Genomic DNA, 21,850 nt, shown 5'->3' with positions numbered 1-21,850 from the left:
ATAAGAAACAGTTATGTCCAGTACTTGAAATTCCATTGTGAATTCAACTGGCCCTATTGTTAGTTCCAACACTATGTCGCCAAATGAATCTCTGCTTCCACCGTCAAACCCCCGTACGCAGATACTATTCTTCTGGATCCTCTCCTCTTTAATTTTTAATTTGCTTAAAGTGGAGAGAGGGCAGATGTTTGCACTTGACCCATTGTCAACCAATACCCGGGTTACTACGGAGTTTTCACATTTCACGGTGAGGTAAAGAGCTCTGTTGTGCTCGGTACCTTCCACAGGCAATTCATCATCAGCAAATGTAATTCTGTTTGTCTCAAAGATTCTGTTGGCTATTCTTCCCAAATGATTTACAGAGATTTTTTCAGGAACATGAGCCTCATTCAGGATTTTCATCAAAGCCAGACGGTGCTCCTCTGAATGGATCAGTAATGACAACAATGAAATTTGAGCGGGCGTCTTCTTCAATTGATCCACAACAGAATAATCATGGAGTTTCATTTTTCTTAAAAACTCTTCCGCTTCTTCTTCCGTCACAGCTCTCTTTATTGGTGTTGGATTATTTTTAGTTTTTCTTAACTCTTCGGGCGTAAAACATCTTCCCGAACGAGTCAAGCCTTGCACCTCACACACTTCTTCCTTGACTTCTTTTCCCTTGTACATTACAGTCACCCGTTCATAGTTCCATGGGATGGCTTTGTTGTTGATGACTGGCAGCTGGGTTACAGGTGTGATAATAACCCGATCTGTACGGGCTCCTTCCACGAATACAATGGGTTTGTTAGCAACCCCTGGTACTATCACTTTCGGCCTTTCTTGTTTTGTGGCAACTTTGCTCGATGATCCCTCCTCGACTATCATAGATGGTTCATCACCATTTCTGTTCTGCTTAGGTACCGGCTTCTCCTCTGTTAACTGCTTATCTGGCTTGGCTTCATGAGACTTGATCATCATGACAGTTTGTGACGGCTTCTTTGTCTCCCCATCAGCTTGTATGATTTCTATCATATTGGCCTCTTGATGGGCTGGCATTGGATTTCTATTGATATTGGGAGCTTCGGGGGTTTGAACCTCGATTTTATTAGTATCAATCAGCTCTTGTATTGCATTTTTCAAATGCCAGCATTTCTCCGTATCATGGCCTGGTGCACCGGAGCAATACTCACAGCTAATGGTGTAATCCAGATTCTTTGGAGGAGGATTGGGTAGCTTGGATTGTATTGGTCTTAGCATGTCTAGCTGTCTCAGCCTGTGGAACAGACTAGTGTAAGACTCTCCCAATGGAGTGTAAGTTTTCTTTTTCTGTTCCCTTTCTCCCCTGAATGCTGGCCTAGGCCTGAAACCTGGTCCGGGATAGGCTCGTGGGTAAGTACTTGGTATGGCAGGAGCACGCCAATTGGCGTGAACAGGTGGCTGATTGTATGCTTGAGCATGGTTAATGGAGAAATGAGACTCCGAAGGGTGATAGTAGTGTTGGGATAAATCATGGTGGTAAGTTGATTGGCGAGGTCGTTGTTGATTATAGTAAGGCGGTGAACCTCTTGGTCCTGACCAAATTCCTGAATCAACTACTGCTGCCTCTTCCCTCTTCTTTCTTCCGATTCCTCCTACCCCGCCTTGAATAGCTTGAGTAGTCGCCTTAATCGCTGAATAGCTCATGATTTTATTTGTCTTGAGGCCTTCTTCCACCATACCTCCCATCTTTACTACTTCGTTGAATGATTTCCCAACCGCTGAAACCAAATGGGCATAGTAAGTTGGTTCCAAGGCTTGGAGGAAGTAGTCTACCATTTCACTCTCCTTCATAGGAGGATCCACTCTTGCTGCCTGTTCTCTCCACCGGAAGCCATACTCTCTGAAACTTTCATTGTGTTTCTTCTCAAATTTTGTCAAAGATAGTCGATCTGGGATGATTTCCAGATTGTATTGGAAATGGTATGCGAATGCCTGTGCCAGGTCATCCCAGGTGTACCATCTCCCATGGTCCTGGCGTGTATACCACTCCAAAGCTGATCCGCTTAAACTTTGACTGAAGTAAGCCATCAATAATTCATCCTTTCCCCCAGCTCCTCGCATCTTGCTACAGAAACCCCTTAAGTGGGCTACTGGGTTGTCGTGCCCGTTGTATAGGTCAAATTTGGGCATCTTGAAGCCAACTGGTAATTGTACATTGGGGAATAAGCACAAATATTTGTATGCTACACTGACTTGCCCACCTAATCCTCGCATGTCTCTGAACGATAGTTCTAGACTCTTGACCTTCCTGAACATCTCTTCTTGTTCAGCATTTTTGGCTGGCTTGTCAATTTCGGTTGGGAGATCAAAACGAGAAGCAGTTGAATGGATTTCGGAGACTTTGAGGGTGGGCTCCGGGGGTAATATTGGTTGTCCTGGGCCTGGAATGTAGGCTCACTAGGAGATTTGTGGAATGTAGCAGGGGGAGGTGCTACGAAAACAGGAGTCATAGGTGGAGGAAAATATGGAACTGGTTTCGGAGGTGGAGACTGCGGTGTCTGAGAGGTGGTGCCTCGGTAGTGCTGGTAAATGGGGAAATTTGGGGATAATTCAGTGGTAATATTATCCTGAGTTTGGGTCATTGATGGAGCAGGGTTAGTTGAGTAAGACGGGGGTAACTGTCCTGTAGACCAGGCTTGGTACATCTCAGCCATTTGCTGCTTGAGTTTAAACATCTCTTCTTTCATTTTCCCGACATCCATCTCCTCTAGCTCCATACCTGTGTCAACATCTGGGATAGACATACTTTCGGGTATTGGTCCTTTTGATCTTGTGTGATAATGATAATATGCCAGTATACTCTTTAGAGAAACTAACTGCTTGAATTCTGGAAATGAACAAACTTGTTAGTTTTGAGAGTTTAACACATATATAATTGCACGTTGAGATGCAATGCTCCTAGACAAATATCCCCTTTCTATTATGCATTTGCTCGGCCGCTTGTGTCTTTCCAGCTTTCTTGAATTTTTTATTGTTACTCACTTTTATTTTATTTATTATATTCCTTTTATTGTGGTGGTCGAATCTTATAGAGATTGCCTACGTATCATGCCCCCGCATGAATCAGACCTTGCGTAGTTCGGACATGAGGCAAACACTTTTATTCATTATTCAAAGATGAACAGACATTACATTTGAAAACTTTGTAAGAAAATGGCTTGCAACACACACACTTAAATCAAAATAAAAGATACAATTCTTAACATCTCACAACGTGCCCCACTTTCCACTTGTGTTGTAAATTAATAGATTATTTGCTCAATGTGGGGCTTGACCTGGATGACCTCCCAGCGTACGATACATCCTTTCCAACTCCATTGCTAGATGACGGGCAAAAATGGGTGCATGCTCTGTAAACCTTTCATAATCCATTCCTTGGCAGTTTACGTAACTTTGAGAGGTGTAGACCGCTAGGTCGTGGATTTGTGCCCTGAAATCTTGGAGACGTTGGTCTTGGTCCTGCAATTGCTACTGGCGAGTGGTGGCTATATCTCTGACACGGTTTTCACGATCTAGAGCTAAATCTAATAGAGCTCGGAGTCTGGCCTGCTCTAATCTTGCATGCGCTCTTTCCCTGTCGATGTCAGCTTGTTGATGTTCTCTGTTGCATCTTCTTGCCTCTTCTAGTTGTGCACGAAGCTGATCTTCTGATCGTATCCAATGGTCTTTTTCCTTCTTGAATTGTGCCCTGCCTTCTTCGGATTGCCTTACTTGGCGTTCCTTATTAGATCTGGCCTCTTCGTTTAATTGTTGGATCCTTTCTTTTGCTTTGCTCAACGCCCTTTCGTTTTCCGCAAGAATGGAATCATAATCTTGCATTCTTTCAAAAAGATTGGCGATGGTTTTTTGATCCTTCCAGCTCCTCTTTGGTGTCTCAGAAACTCTTTTCATTTTTTGGAATCGAGCATGAAGATTTTCATTCTCACAAGCTAGACTCTTCTTCTCGCCTTCGGCTTCTTGTGCTTGCAAATCTTTCTCCAAACTGAGGCTTCTCAGATTTTCTTTTAGGGCATGGATAGTTGCTTTGTACCCTTTTTCCTTTTCTCCCCAGATCAACCGCTCTTGGATTTTATCATTGAAGTTTTGAACATGGGGTCTTTTTGTTGGCCTTCTTAGCTCAGGCTCTGGTACATCATCCACGCGAGACCGTTTTTCAAACCACCTTGCATATCCAGGATTTATCTCACCCTTTGTAGTGTCTGGGACTTGAGTATCACTTTTCAAGTATCGACATCCATTCCACATCTGCTGAAGTAGAGCCTCGGGAATAGTGGCTTCTGGGTGTAATTCGATTACTTGCATACTCAAATCTTCATCATCAGGAACTACTTGATATCTCCCTAGTTGTCTTAGGACTCTTAGTGGCGCATACGGCTGGATGCTTCTCAATCCCAATAGTAGCAGATAACTATTTGAGGTTGACATGTGTATCACTTCCCTCATCGGGAGCCATCCCAAAGTCCATTCAATCTGATTTGCCGTTAAAGCCTTTAGATGAGATACCCATGCTTCTATCCCTTCTGGAGCCTGATAATTTTTTATTCTTTCCTCATAACTCTCGATGCAATTATCATTGTTTGACCCATACTGTATGATCTTGGGCTGTTGTTGGAGATGTTCAATCACCCACATTTGCAACAAAATTTTGCATCCTTCGAAGACTTTTGCTCCTGATTTACATAAAGTCAAAGCCCGATAAATGTCTGAGAGAATGATGGGGACAAGGGTGTGATTTTCTTTGGTGGTGAGGATTTGCACAACTTTCGCGGTGCGAATATCAATTGTTCGCTCTTTGTTTGGGAAGATCATGATTCCTAGAAAAGCCACCATGAAGGCAAAGCGACGGTGAATCTGCCAAGTGTCTTTGTTTTGCTTGTTAGTAAGGCCTTTCTCATGAATTTCGAACCCATCTGACTTTCCGAACCTTGAATACAAAAAGTTGAAGGAACAACATCCATTGATGACATTGCTTTTCCTGATTTGACTGCTGATGTTCAGAAGACCGAAGAATCGATGTACCGAAGGAGCCTTTGTGAATATCAAGCTTTGATTTCTTAAACTTCCGTCAAAACCAACATAGCCAGCTATCTCCTCTAATGTAGGAGTAAGCTCGAAGTCAGAGAAACGAAAAACATTGTGAACAGGATCCCAGAAAGTTACTAATGCCGTAATCAGATCATCCCGAGGCTCAACTTTCATAATGTCCGTGAGATTTCCCAAATGCTTGACGACCCATTTTTGACCATCTTCGCCTAAATCATACCACCACATTTGAAGCTGAAATAGAAACTCTTCTGTATTCGTGGATGGGGGTTTTTGCGTGGTGCTCATTTTGTATCTAAAATTTAATTTAATAAAGTCAAGACTCATTTTGAAAATATACACTAAAAAATCATTTTCAAAAATTTTTATTTATTAAAACCTTTATTTCAAGATTTAAAACTATTTTTTGGAAATTTTTTTTAAAAAAAAAAAAACAACCCATTTTATTCCTTGGTTCTCACCATGATTTCATTTAAGCTGGTCAACAAGCATGTTCGAGGCAAATGAATGAACAAGTAGCAAGTAGGATGCATCAGGATGGTCTTTTTGTTTCGGGTTCACCTGTCCTAGACAGACCCAACCCCTGTGTTGAGTCTCCAAGGCCAAATGTACATGATGCAAATAGACGTTCCTACTAGGGATCCGGTACATGGCTGAGTTATTCTAGGTGAAAAACCTGAGGTTGATTGTTCTAAACCTGGCTTACCCAAACGGACAGTTTGAGCCGAAGCGGGGGCAACGTACCGGGAGCACGAAAGTCTACCCGGCCTAGTTACTTGTCCCAACTCCGTCTTATTTGGTATGACTTTAACAGAAAGGTGGGCCACGCGCACGTGTACACCATAAATTCAGAAGACTCAGAAAGAAGGGGGTTTCGTAGCAGTTGTATATATTCACAATTCAAATAATATTAAAGCGGTAAAAAAAAACATTTAGCATGTTAATCATATAAACATTTGAAAATCATATAGTAAATAAAGCCAATTATCGCAGTTATTTTAAGCTCGAATTCTTTAAACCCTGAACCAGTGGTTCTGGGTTACAGTACATTTTTTTCCCCAGCAGAGTCGCCAGAGCTATCGCACCTCCTTTTTACCGCGCCCGCGGGGCGCGTGGGGAGTTTTCTCCAATTTAAGGACAGTCGAAACGGGATTTATTTATTTTTGTTTCAGAGTCGCCACCTGGGAATTTTAAGGCGTCCCAAGTCACCAATTTTTAATCCCTAAATCGAGGAGAATATGACTCTGTTTGTTATTCTGCGAACCAGAAATCCTGAGTAAGGAATTCTGTTAATCCAGAAGAAGGTGTTAGGCATTTCCGAATTCCGTGGTTCTAGCACGGTCGCTTAACTGTTTTTATTCTTGGCTTATCTTGATTTTTACATTTATATTGCAGGATTTTGTCACCGCTTCTGTTTATTGTTTATAATTATATGACGAATTACGCGTACGTATATTCGTATTATATACCTTTTATAATTACAGAGGATCGTGCCACGCATACGTGTACACAATAAAATTGTCCATGTTATAGTTTTTATTAAAAAAATCATATGTTCAAAATTTAAATTAAAATCAGGAACATCATCACCCTTGTATTTAGACAATGAACTGCACATCTCAGGTTATATGAAATTATTTTAACATCCTTGGAAAAATCCTTTTCTTAAATATTCGCTCGAAATTGCGCGTACGCATAATCCGAATTTGCTTTTAAAAATATAATCAGGGTACGCGAACGCATCCCTAATCACGCCAAATATTTGTAATGGTATTATGGATTTTTCACAAATTGTTTATTATATTCATACATTTTTATGTGAAAATCATGAGAAACTCCCATTTTAGAGGCCCTTAAATTCTTTGAAAAGAATTCACAATCTATTAAATGTTTACAGCTGATTATATTTCCACATATGAATTATATTCGTCCGAGCCATTCAAATTTTAGGAGTAAAATAAACAAAGTATGATTAAGAGTATCATTTTTCTCGTAAATACAATATATATATATATACCCAAAAATGAATTGCATATGAAACTAAAAAAAATGATTTATAAAGGGAAGAGATATTTTTGAAGAATTTTCATTATTTTGATTTAATACAAATTCTATTTCTACTTACCATTGATATAAAATGTTGCAATTCGTGCTTATACATCTCATCTCATTCTCATATACTTATTTTTAATCTAATAGGCGAAATTATTTTAATTAATTCTACTTACGATGGTAGATAGGCATCCAGTTGATAAGAAAGGAATTAATATACAAACCTGATTCAATAAAATTGTCTTACATGCAACCTAATTGTGTGTCGGAAACATTCATAACATTCTAACATCGTAACGAGTTATATCAAATCACTTTCACTAGTGGTTATACATACATTTGTTATCTTATACATGAAAACAACACCAACACCATTTTTTACCTTATTCAACAATAGATATTACTAGTGTAGTTTTCTTGATATTTATACATTACTCTTTACTTAGCTAACAACACCAAAAGAAAAAAAAAAAAATATTGGCCAACATTCATGCCATATTCCCTACCTTGACAACTTAATTATATCTTCCGTTAATGAAAATTTAGAAATCAACCTTATTACAACATTTATACCAACTTCAAGAAATGACATTTAACTTACAGTCATCCCGTCAACATATACTACTTATTTAATCATGAAACAAAGCTGAATTTTTAACTAAAGAGCTCAAATGAATAGAAGTTAGTATTACAATTCAAACTTTATTTATTGTCATGTTGAAACCCTTCACAACATAGGTTTTAAAAGATATGTACCTGGCAATGAAGGAAGAAGGAGTTAAGATTTCAGCAGTAGCAGTGGTAACAAATTTAGCAGAATAGCAGTATACAGCAAGTTTGAACAAGACCCGTTAACCCAGATGAACAGTGATAGAAACTTGAGAGAAAGATTTCAGATTCAAACTGAACAATATCCACAAAACAAACAACGGACAGATTCTAGACGAATAACATTTTTTCAGATTTCAGTTTCTTCCTCTTTCGGATTCCTATTTCTGATTTTTCTGTTTCTGTCTTCTTCTCTTCTTCTATCCAGATTTCTCTCTATGTGTATGTATTTCTGTGTATATATCTAATGCTTTAAAAATCAGCCTCTCTTAAAAAAACTCTCTGAAAAACTGCCTTTCAAATCAGATTTTTTCTCTCCAAATTCCCTCTTAAAATCTGATCTCTTTTCAAATTTCCAGTCCCTGTACTTATACAGGTCTGTCCTATTTCCTTTTAGTGCTTCTTGGACCCCCTTCTTCTTTTAAAATCAGAAAGTTCCATTAAAAACTGCTTTTGAATACTTTAAATGATCTCATCCTGATTTTAAGCAGCCCCATTACCCTTTGTTTCCCATTATCTCATTAAACTATAGCCATTAACATTCCACTTTCAGCCCACTATACTATCACATTACCCTTACTGTTCTGTCCCAGAAATGCCCCAGAAATCCTACTGTAATTACTGTTATTACTGCCCTAAATTCAGAATCTAACAATACAGATTTTAAAATCTGTTTAAGCAGCTATAACCAATCTTAGGATTAACCTCCTAATACAATTGTATTTAACCAACCTTTGTAAACTTGAATTCAAAACTAACATCACAACAATATTATACTGAATTCAGCCTAATAATTCAACTGAATTTCAACATTGGACTAAAATCAAACAAACACAGGAGCATTGTCAATATACTGACAATGCCCTGAAACTCAATGCTCAGAAATCAACATATACACAGCATTCATTTTGACAGACTCATTGAAATGTAAACAAGGGTGATTTAACTGACGAGTATTAATTTAAACTGATTATCTACAACAATTGTCAACAAACAGTCTATAGAAGCAGATTATTTCAATCAGTATTATCATAAACGAGAATTCATAATATAACTAATCGACGAATTTAATCGAGTCGATTACACACATTGTAAATAATCATATTGACAGAAACAATGGTATAATTAGGATCAAATAGACGAGTATGAGACAGTATAACAGAATTGACTAGAAAATTATGAAAAATTAAACAGACTAATGAAACAAACATAGAATACATGTAGAATACACATAAGAAACAGAAAAAAACCCTCTGAACCTTCAAATTCAACCGGACTCAAACTCAACTTGGGTTCGGGCTTTTTAAAATCAAACAGACCTTAGTCGAAGTATTTTCAACTGAAAATACTTTGACTAAGGTCGATTAAACCTCAATCTTTCGTCTGAATTGAAAAAGATTCCAATCTTGGAAAATTTAGGGTTTCAGATCTTGGATTTTAAATCCGAACACTTCTGGGTAGATTCGAATCAAACCAACGGTATTCTAGGCACGAGGGAGGCCAGGGGGTAACTGGTGTGAGTTTGAGGTAGGTTGGGATAGGGTCAGGTTTTACTCGAATCTTCAAATGAAGATTCGAGTAGTTCCAGTAGGATTCGAGCCATGCAACTAACAGATCCGTGGTGAGGGAATTTAGGGGAAGCTGTGGTGTTATTTTGGAAGCCATTGGAAAGGGTTGAGTTTTTAGACCAACCTTCGATTTAAGATTCGAAGAGTTGGGGTCTGATTCGAAGGAAACTAAGGTCAGATCTGTGTAGAGGAAGTGGTGAGGAGTCTGGGGTGTTATTTTGGTGACCGGCGGCATTGTTGCCGCCGGGTTTCAGGCGGTGGGATGCTAGGGCGGCTAGGGTTAGGGGTGTGTTTGAGGAAGACGATGATGAACAGTGGAGAGGGGGGTGTTAAGTTAGGAGGGCGGGGGTAGGGGTTTGGACTTATATAGGGACGGGGTGGGTTGATGCTGACCATTAGATCTAGTAGAATGAAAGGCCAGGATTTATCCACTTAACCAAACGATGTCGTTTGGTTTAAGCTGGGGGACGGGTTGAACCGGGTATAGGATCGGGTAATGATTACGGGTTAGGTTCGTGGGATCTCAGCCGTTGGTTGGCTTTGATCCAACGGTCCTTGATAAAATGTGACCAAACGTCGTCGTTTGGTCTTGGCTTTGAATTGGACCGGTTGCCTGGATTGGGCTGAAGGGAAAAATTGTTTTATTTGGGCCTGGATTTCAATCCAGGTCCAATTATTATAATTAAAGCTTATTTTCTATTTCCTAATTTTAATTTTAATTTTTAAAATCCTAATCAAAAATTATAAAAACAAAAATTATCATTACAAAAATACTAATTACCTTTTAATAACCATTAACACAGATAAAACATTAATCACACAGTGAAACATTAAAAACAGAACAAATGCATATTTTTTTGTGATTTTATTTTAAATTGACTCAATTATTAAATGCATAATTAAATCCTAGCTACGCATGAAACATGTATTTTTATTTTAATTTTTTGTTTAATTATAACAAAGCAAACATTTACGGATAAAACACAAACAATTAATAAACGCAAAACAATTTTCTAAAATTGCACACTAAAAGAAATTAATTTTATTTTTTGATTTATTTTGGAGTAGTTTTCGCGAGGCAAAAATCACGTGCTCACAGCGGCAGTGCAGAATGATGGCAAAGGCTTTCAATAGCTAAGGCAAGTCTATGTGAAGGAAAATACAAGCAATGGCACGAGGGAAACAAAGGTTGACATGGGCAATGCAGAAACTCGGCCAAGGCAATGTGCGAGCGGCAGTGGCGTCGGGCGTGTGCGGCAAAATCATGGGCGGCGGATTGCGGGCAAGGCATTGGTGCGGAGCAATGTCAAAATGAGCCAAGGTTGGGCGCAATGCCAACCTCGGGCGTGAATCAGCTGGCCAAGTCAAAACGGCACATGCAAGGCATATGCCAAAGCAGTTTGGCGGTTACCTTTTCATAACCTCTTGTACCCATGACTGATTTATGCTTGTATCCATTATAATTTCGTGCATAACATGGCCTAAATAGTTGGGGATGTCAACTACAAGTTAGGAACTAATTTAGTCTTAGCCCGACAAGTGGCAAAAGCTGTAGACAACAAATATCAATATGCTATCAAGTCCTAAAGACTGCCTATGTTTTATAAATAGGGCATTTGGACTTAGTCAGATTTTAAGTGTGCAATTTCGTGTGAAATTCTAAGTGGGAAACAAGAGTGAAACGTGAGGGTTTCAAAGTGTTTCAAAAGGGAGTAAGGCTATACTTGGGCAGGTCTTAGTGTTGGCCAAGAACGACTTGTGTTCTTTGTCAAAAGTGGGTTGTGAACGACTTGTGTTCGTAGCAAGGTGAGGGTTCCTTTGTGTATTTTCGAAATTAATACAAGGGTTGGGATTTTCCTGTATTGGCTTGTGTTCTTTTAGATTTGTTGCAAAAAATTCGTTAAGGCCAAACTTGCTGAAAATTTGGCTAAGTGTTGGAAAAGGCTGAGTCAAGTGTGCAACTTGACTGCCGTGCGGGTGTAACTTTGGACGGAACAAAAATGCCTCCGTGACAACAACGGTAGCAAGTTAGGTTGGACTTTTATATTAGACACATAAAGAATGCTTTTTCCATGTTGTGTGTGACATATGTTTAGATCGTTCACGTTATCTTAACTCTTACATATCTGTGACATCATTGATTGATATGAATGAACTGAAATAATTGCAGGCAAAACTTGCCTATCATAGTTAAGCATGAAATAGAAGCTGTTAAAACAGCATCAGCGTAACTGTATAACTTTTCAGAAGCAATACAATTTTAAAATACTCAAAAGTTTAGATGTAACTAGTTAGCTTATATTGTATAGCATGTTATATATATTTGACCATATTAGTTCCACGTTCTTAAATGGCAATAATTGTCCAAAAAGGGAAAGACAGCGGTGGTGTCCCGGTGATTCTAGATTTGTATTCAGAGTTGAGTTGATTGTAGCAGATTTTGTTATGGCGTTGTTAATGAGGAGTGTTTGGAACATTATATATATCGACGAGTAGTATTTAAGGATAGTAGGATGTCTGTTAGCTCATGATGCAACAGAGTTGATGAAATGCCTAGATTTTGTTTTTCGTCTAATACTAATATGTTTAGGATAAGGGACGCCAACGCGGTTGTTTATCAGTAACCTTAGAATCTTGGTCACTTGATTAGAGTTACCTTGGTTTGTCAGATCTTATGGCGTGACAACATTATGAACATTGCAAAACTATTGACTAGATGATTATGTTATGTCCTGAAAGTACCGGGGCATATGTTGATTATCTTGAGATTTAGAGTCCATAACTCATATGGTCACTTAACCTTTCGAAATTATCTATCAAAATTATTTTTCTTTCGTTTGTAACAGCAAAGTCACTTAACTATGCCTATAGCACCCAGAAGGTCGCTCAACAAAATTTATCAAACTTTTGATCGCCAAATACCTATTTTACCCTCTAAATTATCAACTTTTATCTTATGTTTTTTTTTTTTGGCTTTTTTTTTCCTCTTTTTAATCAACATTATGGACTTACCTATAGAACAAAAATATTTTATTTAAAAATGAAAAATAAAAAAATATATTTTTCTAGCATTCTAATGTCAAAATAATAATATAATTGAGCATAATATTCAAGAATATATAATGTATATTACAAAAATATTTTTATTTTAAATAATTATTTTCTATAGTACGTGCATGGAATATATATTTTAAAACTTTATTTTCTTTCATTCTTTATGTAAATAATTTTTTGAGTTTTTTTATTGATATCAAAACTATTATTACGAACAAATTATTCTAATTAACTTTCTAATGCTCAATATTTTATTATACCAACATTGTATATGCTTAAATACTATTTTAAATTTTTTAATTATAAATAAAATTTATTTATTCTAAGGTAAGTTCATAATATAAATTAAAAAGATAAAAACAAATTATTATATTAAAAAGCTAAAAATAAAAAGAAGATAAAAATTGATAATTTAGAGGGTAAAAAGGTATTTGCCGATCAAAAATTTGAGAAATCTAGTTGAGTGACCTTCTGAGTGCTATTGGCATAGTTAAGTGACTTTGTTGTTACAAACGAAAGAAAGATGATTCTGATAGATAATTTCAAATAGTTGAGTGACCATATGAGTAATGGACTCTGAGATTTAATGCTGTAGCTCTATTTTGGTTTTTGAGGCATATCAAGTGCATTCACGACCATACCATCGCTAGAATGTTCTCATGCTGTACTGATAGATGGTTTCCAGCTTCCAATTCAAATAATTGCAGACTTCAAAGTGAATTTCTTATTTCTCAAACGTAAACTCACGACCATGTTTGATTTCCCTAACTTTTGTACACAAGAATACTGTAGTTTGTTCTATGTTAGTGCATCTTTTCCTTTCTTCTAATCTTATCTCTCAAATTTCCTTTAGAGGGTTCTTAACTGTTTAATTTTGACATCTTTTATCTACAGTAATTGCATGAGACGTTGTGTACCAGGATACTCCTCCGCACAAGGAATCAATTCAATCACTAGAAGAACTGGAGGGGTCTAACTTAGACGTTTTTTTAGTCAAATCACACAGAATAGGAACCTAGTTTGGAATAGATAAGTTCACTTCTAATGAAGGATTCTCACTCTTCATATTGTGATATCTACGTGCGACAGATATTCCAGCCAAGAATCTGATACAACCCAGAGCCCAAGGCTATATAAACCTACAAGACTGATGTGGGACTTGCCTTACAATGGACCATAACAGAATCCTCAATGTAGAACTGAGTTTGCTCCTAGTACTAAATTGCCCTCTAGACTTTCTATTCATGTGTCGATACAATTGATAGCAGAGAAAGTAAGGAATTCAGATATTCGTTTTTGAATTAGGAATCAAAAGTATGATCACAAAATGGTTGTTGTCCAGTTCCTTTTTTTTTTCCTTCAAATTTGAGCATATTTGATATTACTATCTTTGAGACTTCTAGCATATGAGTAAATTGAATCTTGTACATCACTGCAAATTGTGGCCTATTGTGGAAAGAGAATAGGGCTTGATACACCTTTTATTGCCAGATGGGAAACTGTAGCTTTCATGCTGAAAGAATATAAATCATTGGATGATTTCGAAACAAATTTTGCTTTTAGTTTGATAAGTGAATTTTTAACAGCTGGAGCCTGTGAGTCTAGTCCTCAACAGACTCATGGCTTAGCTGTTCATTTTTTGCTGTAGGAGATTGATGAAGGAAAGTGATAGATTTTGCTACAGCAAAAAGATTTGAATATTTGGCTACACTAATGAAAGGCTGAGAGGAAAATTTCCTGTTCTTTGATGTGATAAATCATAAATAGATGCTGAACTTTTCTAGGCTACTTCGAGGGAATATGGCACCAATACTTGTAGAATATTTGTCCATAGGTGTTATTGGGCATAGTCATTGGTATAGGACATAACGATATGCTAGTAGTAAATTAGCATATGAGCATAAAAATCTGCTATAAAATCGGCATATGATTCTGGAAATAAGGTGAGGGGAATAACTAGTTTAAAAATGAGTGGACAAACTAATCAATAATAGAACAACATTTCTGTTACAATAAGTGTGCCTGAAGCACATTCTACTTGCTACATATCATGTCTACTGTATGCAAAATTCTTAGTTTTTAGTCCTAATTCATCATTTTTCCTAAGTTCTACTACTTCTTGTATTGATTGTAGTGTCTTAAATCTCAAAATTTCTTTGTTAGAACAGTAAACTACATGCATTTGTCTGAGCTTAACTTTTAGTCAAATAATGACGTGACACAACAATATAGAAACGGTTAGAGCCAGAATAATGCACCCCAAGAAGTTAGCATTGTGATCATCAAACTCTCCTTCGCATTGAAGTTTACAGCAGAAGCAGAGCTGTTGTGAAAGCCAAATCCCAAAATGCTGGTTGTCTTAGGTGCTACTGTCTGCATCGGCGAAGCTGAAATGCAAGACAAGAAAGGCAAAACCATTAAACAGATCATAGCAACATCGATTTTTAAAACTGTTGAGAATGTGGATTTGTACAAAACTTCATACCGGCAACAGTTGAATTGCTTTTTGTCCCAAAGGAAACTTGAGGTGTTGGTGCATTAGGAGCCAATCCTTCAGAAACTGACAGTACAGAAATGGGATGAATCAATAATGTATTAAACTTTAAAGAAGGGATAATTTTTCCTTACATTGATCTCTATTGTTACATACCCAAACAGGTTGAGCTGTCAACATGCATGCTACAAAGAAGTGGCAACTCAAGTGCTAATGTGGTGTTGATAGGAAGAGAGCTGAGGCTAGTTTGATTGAGCAAGAGGCAAAGACAACCTGGTTGCTGGTTATAGAGTTGCCTGAGGTTACTGCAACACTGTTCAACCGGTGAGGGCGACGCGCCTTGCACGAACGGTCCACACGGAGCCAATTGTAACAGGAGTGGCCCACACGATGACACGGTGGGGCCCGCAGGTAAGTTGCCAAAGGTTTGTGAAAAGGTGGTAGGTACAAGAACAAAAACAAGGGGGAAAATAAGAACAAAAATCAGGGAATTGGAAAAAGCCATGTTCTGAACCCTTTAGTATTCTGTTTCTTTACTGAAGAAATTAGGATAAGTAACTGAACTTGGTTTTTTACTGGTAGGAAAAATCATGAGGATGTTTACTGTATGGACTCTTATATGTAGAAAGTGAATCAATTTAGTGTGACCTGCAGCATGCATAGTGTGTGGAAATACCATACTACCAATACATTTCACACAAATTTTATTATTAATTTCTCCCCTGTCAAAGAGCCGAATGTTATGATAAAAATGTTCCACGCTTTTATCATTCAGAAAATGAGTCATTATTTTAGTTATTATTATCTTCATTGAGAAAGGAACAAAAAAAGGCAGCTTGAAGATGAAGGACAATATTCACACAAACTGTTCATTGTTGTAAAGGTACAAAGAGGATAAAGACTAGTCTCTTTTAACATCAATTTGAGAAACCATCATTAAGAACCAAATAGTGGCATATATCATTAGTACACACTATTTTTTCATAATTAGCAATTGGGTTCATTCATTATTGAAAAAGAGTGGGCGATACATTGCACCTCAAGACAACAGAACAATTATTGATTATTACAATAATGATAACTCAAATTCCCTCCTAATTAACGCCATGTATAACCTTGGATCTCTTTGTACTATAACAAAGACGGTTATGTTACTCCTAGTAGAATGTGTTAGTTTTCTTTGGTAGGAACTCTAATCCTAGTTAGCTTTATGTTCCCAATCCAGCCTCTAGAGCAAGTGAATTTTGCCGCAAGATGCTGATGTGAAAATAATTTAAACATCGCATAAAAAATATACGAGGTACTTTTATAAAAAAAAAAAAATTGCCCTTTTTTGGGGAAAAGGGAGAGACCTCAAACGAAAAATTAAAAAACGCAGCTCTCTGCCTGTTATTTAAGGGTTTAAATGAGTTTCTTTCATGGGCAGAATACAATAAAAGAAAGAAGCCTTTGCAGAAAGTATTGCATTGGGACTTCTGCAGTATATTTGTTGTATGATTCAATGATTCTGATAAAGCTGTTATTCAAAAATAAGAAGATCACATAGATGGAAAGTTCGAAAATTGTGTTTAGTTATAGTGAGAGTACGCAAGTCTGTGAGTTGGGAAGGAAAGTCGGTTCACATTACGGTGGGTGAACCTTTTTTAAATCACCTTTTATATTTTGTTCCCATTAAGAAATATTTCGGGGAATAGCGCCGCGCCAGAATTTTAAAGTACACTGGGTAAGATTTTCCTTAAATGCCAGAATTTTGAAGCAACATGAATTCTAATGAGCTGAAAAATTCTGGTGATACGTCAAGATTTGTGTCAGAATGCTAAAAAACACCATAACTATTGTTAAGTAAAATCTTGGCCAGCAAGCTTTAAAATTTTGGCACGGAGCTTTTTTCTCAAAACTTATGTTAGCCGGGTCAAAAAATCAATAGTGAAACATATATTTGTATCATTTGCCAATGTTCGAATGTTAGCATCCAACCATTTGAAGAAACAAAATTATTTCACAAAGTTTTGTAACCTTTTTTCAAATTATGTCGATCATAAATGTGCATCTCAGATTTGATATTTTCTGTCGTAGCTTTGTTTTCTGTGACATACACATAGTTATGTTCCGGTTACAAAAATCAAGTTTTTGATTTTGATGTTGTAAACAAAATATTGAATATAACCTTCCATGAAACTAATCCGCTGGTTGGTTTGACTGAGTTTTATAATTACAGCTGCTTGCTTTTCCCATATTATTCCTCGACAAAGAAAGTCTATTGGAGAAAGAAATCAGTTTCAAGAGAAAACTTCAAGTATGAGGTGGATTGCACCAATCTAAGATATTCCAATACTTAAAAAGTTCAGATAATGTAAAAATATCAAGAATAGATTCACTCGTTCCAAGTCACTGTTTATGCTAATTTGCCAAAAGCTAAGGAAATAATAAAAGGTAACAAAACGTAGATTCTTGAGAAGAAAGGTAAAGTGTGGTATGGGAAGAGTTTCAACTATAGAATAGGAATATTTAGACAACAAAAAGAGATGCCTTTAATATCAAACATAGGCCTTTTTAGAACAAGAAAGTGATGCTTTTCCCACGAGGCATGTTATATAAAAAAAATTGGAGAGGTCAAGAATAATGAAGATACTAACAATCTCATGTGCAAATGCTAATTAGGCAGGAATCAGATTCCAATCAATCAATAAGACTTGAAAAAGAAATGAAACAATCCATAATCTTTCCAAATCTTGCTACTCCATCATCTCCTTCTCAACTTGAAACAGAACATTGTCCTTCTTCATGACTCAGAAGGTAACAATTCTTTTTCTAATTGTGACACACAAGGGTTCTCGATAAGTTTAATCTTTAATTTTTTTAGTACTGAACTCATTGTATTTCTAAATTATAGGTTCAAAATTTAATATTTGTTGAAATTTCAGTAATTTTTCACATATATACTTATATTCGGTGTCCAAAATATTACGTTCAGTAACAGAGGTTGCATCCGCCTCCTGTCCTTTATTTATTTTTATTTTTATTTTTGATTGCAAGTTTTCACTGCCTAATGAATGTTCAAGAATGCAGTTGTTTTGCATGGTGATGAGGATTAACATAGACTGCAAAGGATGTTACATGAAAGTAAGTCGAGCACTTCTAACAATACCAGGTAAATTATGCTTCTTAATTAGATTCTTAAAAGCTGCTACCTTAATCTTAGCTCCCGTTTGGATATAAATTTTGACAATTTTTTCCAAAAAAATAAATAAATTGAAAACGTTGTTTGTTTATGAAATTTAATTACTTTTGAAAAAAAATTTAAAGAAAAATATTCAAGTTCCAAAAATCGGTTTGGGCCGATTTTTGGGTGATTTTTTTCTTTTTGCTCACAAAACTTCAACATTTTTAAAAAACAAGATGCATGTCCAAACACAACTTCTAATCTCCAAAAATTATTTTTCAACATAAATTTAAATTTTTTTTAATTTTCAACCAAATCTATGTCCAAACGCTAGCTTAATTTGATCAAACTTATAATTAGAAAGATTCTGAATTAACGTCACTATTATATATTGGGGATTGATGTAGAGCTGGAGACAAGATTCATAGAGAAAAATCATAGCAGAGTAATTGTTTGTGGGAATTTTGTACCACAAGATGTAGCCATCAAAATAAGGAAGAAAACAAATCGGAGGGTTGAAATATTGGAGATACAAGATTTAAGTGGCAGTGACGAAAAACAAGAAGAACAAATTCCCTTAATAAGCTCATGCAACAACCAAACTGAAGCAGAAACATATGTAACAACACAAGATTCACAACCACACATGTACTTTCAAGTTATCAGCTAATCAGAACATAATTGTAATCACTTTTATTGTTTATTTCTGTTAATTAATGCCTAGTCCCATTGGGTTTAGATCTTTCCGTTTTGTCTAATTATTGATTTATATTGTGGATTTAACTTGTATGTATTGATAGTGTATTTAATTTTTATAATACCAATTTATTTTAACTTTGTTATAATAGGCATTTGCTTTATTTTATATACTAGTCTTAGATTACGCGCGTTGCGCGTGTTACCACATCTCTATAAGTAATATTTCAAAGAATTACATAAATGTTATATTATTATGATTGAGTTATAAAATAAAGTTAAAGTTCAAAATTGTAAGTTTCTAAAAGTGATAATTACTGATCCTATTTAGCTAGGTCAAAGAAAATAAAACTTTGCCCCATGTAAGTTCTTAACCATCTCATTGAATTGGCAGAAAACGTCTTCTTCTTTTTTTGCTCTCGAGCAAAATGCAATTTGTTCTATTTCTTTAATATATAAGAAATACTATAGGAACTATTTCCAACTGATTAAAAAAATAAATTACTATCACAGAAAGTGAATTCAACCGCTACATTTTAATTAATATATTCTTTTTTTTTATTTTAATTTTCCATATATGAAATTATATGTATGAATTTATTCAAGAGTTTTATAGTATTTTGCAGTTAATGCTTATTACTATATTATAATCGAATTTGCATTATTTTTTATTTTTTCCACCACAAATGCTATTCCTATAAAAAAAAAATCTAATTTTTGTATCTAAAAGTCTTGTCGAAAAAAGGGTTTACTTATATGATGTCGAAAAAGAAATTTATTCTTATTAAAAGAAACGATTCAATTTTTGTTGATTGAAATTAGTAATATTAACTCATTGCAAGTTTTAAATATTTGACTATAGTTATATTTTTCAAGCCTAAAAATCAATGTGAAATTTAAGTTTGGATATTGTATTAACAAAGCTATTCGTGTTTTTTTTTTACTATTGCCAACAACCAAACACCTCTCTCTCTCTTATGTTTTTATAGTTACTTGTTGAAATTATTGAGGTGTAATATTCAAAGATTATAGTATGAGATAAATTATACAAAGTAAATTTAAGTAAAATAAGTAGTTGGTGATATCAAAATAAATTCTAATTTTAAGCTTTTAAAAGACACCTAATCTTATGGTTAATGTCTAGTATTTTTAATATGTTGGTTTAAAAAAGATTAATTTACATTCTAATATTTTTCCACCTAGATTTAATATTTTCCTTTTGGAATATGAAGTTTTTAGTGAATTAAAACTGAATTAGGACTATTTTCCTGAAGGTGGGAGATCAGAGACATATTTGAACTGGAGTGAAATACTAATAGAATTATAGAATAACTCTAAGATCTTTATTGACTGGGAATTTGTATCGTATTTAAAGATCACATAAATATTAAGAAAGGTTTAGTCGGTTAAAACTGTTGCTATTTTTCTACTTCAAGTAAGAAAAGATATAATATGCAGAAAAAAATAGCAAAAAAAATAAAAATAATTATTCTCAAATATTAGAAAAATAACCAAATATATATTATGCCCTGTGTGAACTTTATTTTGAGGAGTAAAAAAACGAACTATATTTTGCTAAGTGTGTACCTCATATTTATGAGAATAAACTTTTTAAAAACAACCTAAATAGCATATTTTTAAATATGTTTATGTCATAAATAAAAAATAATCAAAATTATAAATTTTTAAAAATGCTAAATGTTAATCATATTTAGGAGTTTAGATCCACCTTAGTAGTTCTTTCTCCAGTTTGTTCCCGTACTTACTTTATTGTACAATTAACTATAGCTAAGTTGGTATTTCAAAATTTTGCAGATGTTAGTCCTTTGTACGCACAAAAGCTAAGAAATATACTTATTAACATATTTGAAATCCATTTAAATAAAAATTCATACTCATAATCTAGACAAAATGCATGTTATACAATATTCCTAACTTGATGTGCTCCCTATTTCCGTAAGAACTTAAAACTCATAGGAAAAAAAAGATAAAATCAAACAGAAAAATTAGGCACCATACCTTATAACTTGAAATTAAATACTCACTAAAATATTTATGATGAAGAATAAAAATATAATAAATAAGGAGTATACTATAAGAAATAAGCAGAATAACGTACCTGATCGATGAAAGTATCAAAATTCTGGTTGGCTACAATGATGGTAAGTTGCTAACTGTCAATGTTTGTTCCTCAATGAGCAATTTGTGCTGACCTTACAATTAGTAGTGATTATAATTTTAAAAGCATAGTATTTACGCAACATAGATCCTATACATAGATAGTACAAAAAACGCTAAGATTTTATAAGTAAAATAGAGAAATTATACTTTAGGATAAGGACTTAAGAAAAAAAAAAACGAAACCCTAAAGGTTAGAAAGTTTACCTCAAATCAAAGACAAGTTTATCTTGGTAGATCTGACATTATTAATAGATTGTGATAAAGAATAGAAAACTAAAAAAATGTAGAATAAAAAATTGGAATAGTAATGGAATTTCATTTACAAAGAATAATAAGCTTCCTACTGAATCCCTTATTCTTTTCCCGTTTTAACTTTAACAAATTTGACTTTTCTGGCAAGCTATAACTGAATCATCCTTTATTACGAATATTCTTTTCCCCTTTTATTATCATACGACAATTTTATTTTTCTTGTTTAAATTTTAAATATTCTTTGTTACGGATATTAATTAAAGAAGGAGTTTCCTAGTTATATCCTTTCTTTTCCTTTTTAGCCTACGATTTTTTTTTCTCCAACGAAGAATTATATTTGTATTTACAATTTTATCCAACTTAAATTTATTTAAGAAGGGTAAAAAAGGCGAACGACATTTCACTAAGAGCCTTCGTGCTTTTAATATAGTATAGATTATCGAATAGAGTTGTTATCGGTCATCTTAATCCGATGATACAAAAAAGTTATACGCAAAA

The 21,850-nt window shown here is 35.1% G+C and overlaps 1 protein-coding gene across 1 annotated transcript; it reads right to left on the bottom strand.

Annotated features, from left to right (window-relative positions):
• Nucleotides 1-14,534: 14,534 nt before the first annotated feature.
• On the bottom strand, nucleotides 14,535-15,649 carry LOC104216449 (non-specific lipid transfer protein GPI-anchored 10). The gene is made up of 3 exons (XM_009766485.2): nucleotides 15,217-15,649; nucleotides 15,052-15,126; nucleotides 14,535-14,953 (listed from the first exon to the last, which is right to left on the bottom strand). Exons 1-3 carry the CDS (start codon nucleotides 15,563-15,565, stop codon nucleotides 14,805-14,807), a joined length of 573 nt encoding a protein of 190 aa, XP_009764787.1. The 5' UTR covers nucleotides 15,566-15,649; the 3' UTR covers nucleotides 14,535-14,804.
• Nucleotides 15,650-21,850: the final 6,201 nt, after the last annotated feature.

The sequence above is a fragment of the Nicotiana sylvestris genome, chromosome 3 (genome assembly GCF_000393655.2).
Source record: "Nicotiana sylvestris chromosome 3, ASM39365v2, whole genome shotgun sequence".
NCBI lineage: Eukaryota > Viridiplantae > Streptophyta > Magnoliopsida > Solanales > Solanaceae > Nicotiana > Nicotiana sylvestris.
Note: the sequence above shows the minus strand (reverse complement) of the source record. Positions and strands in the feature narration are given on the sequence as shown.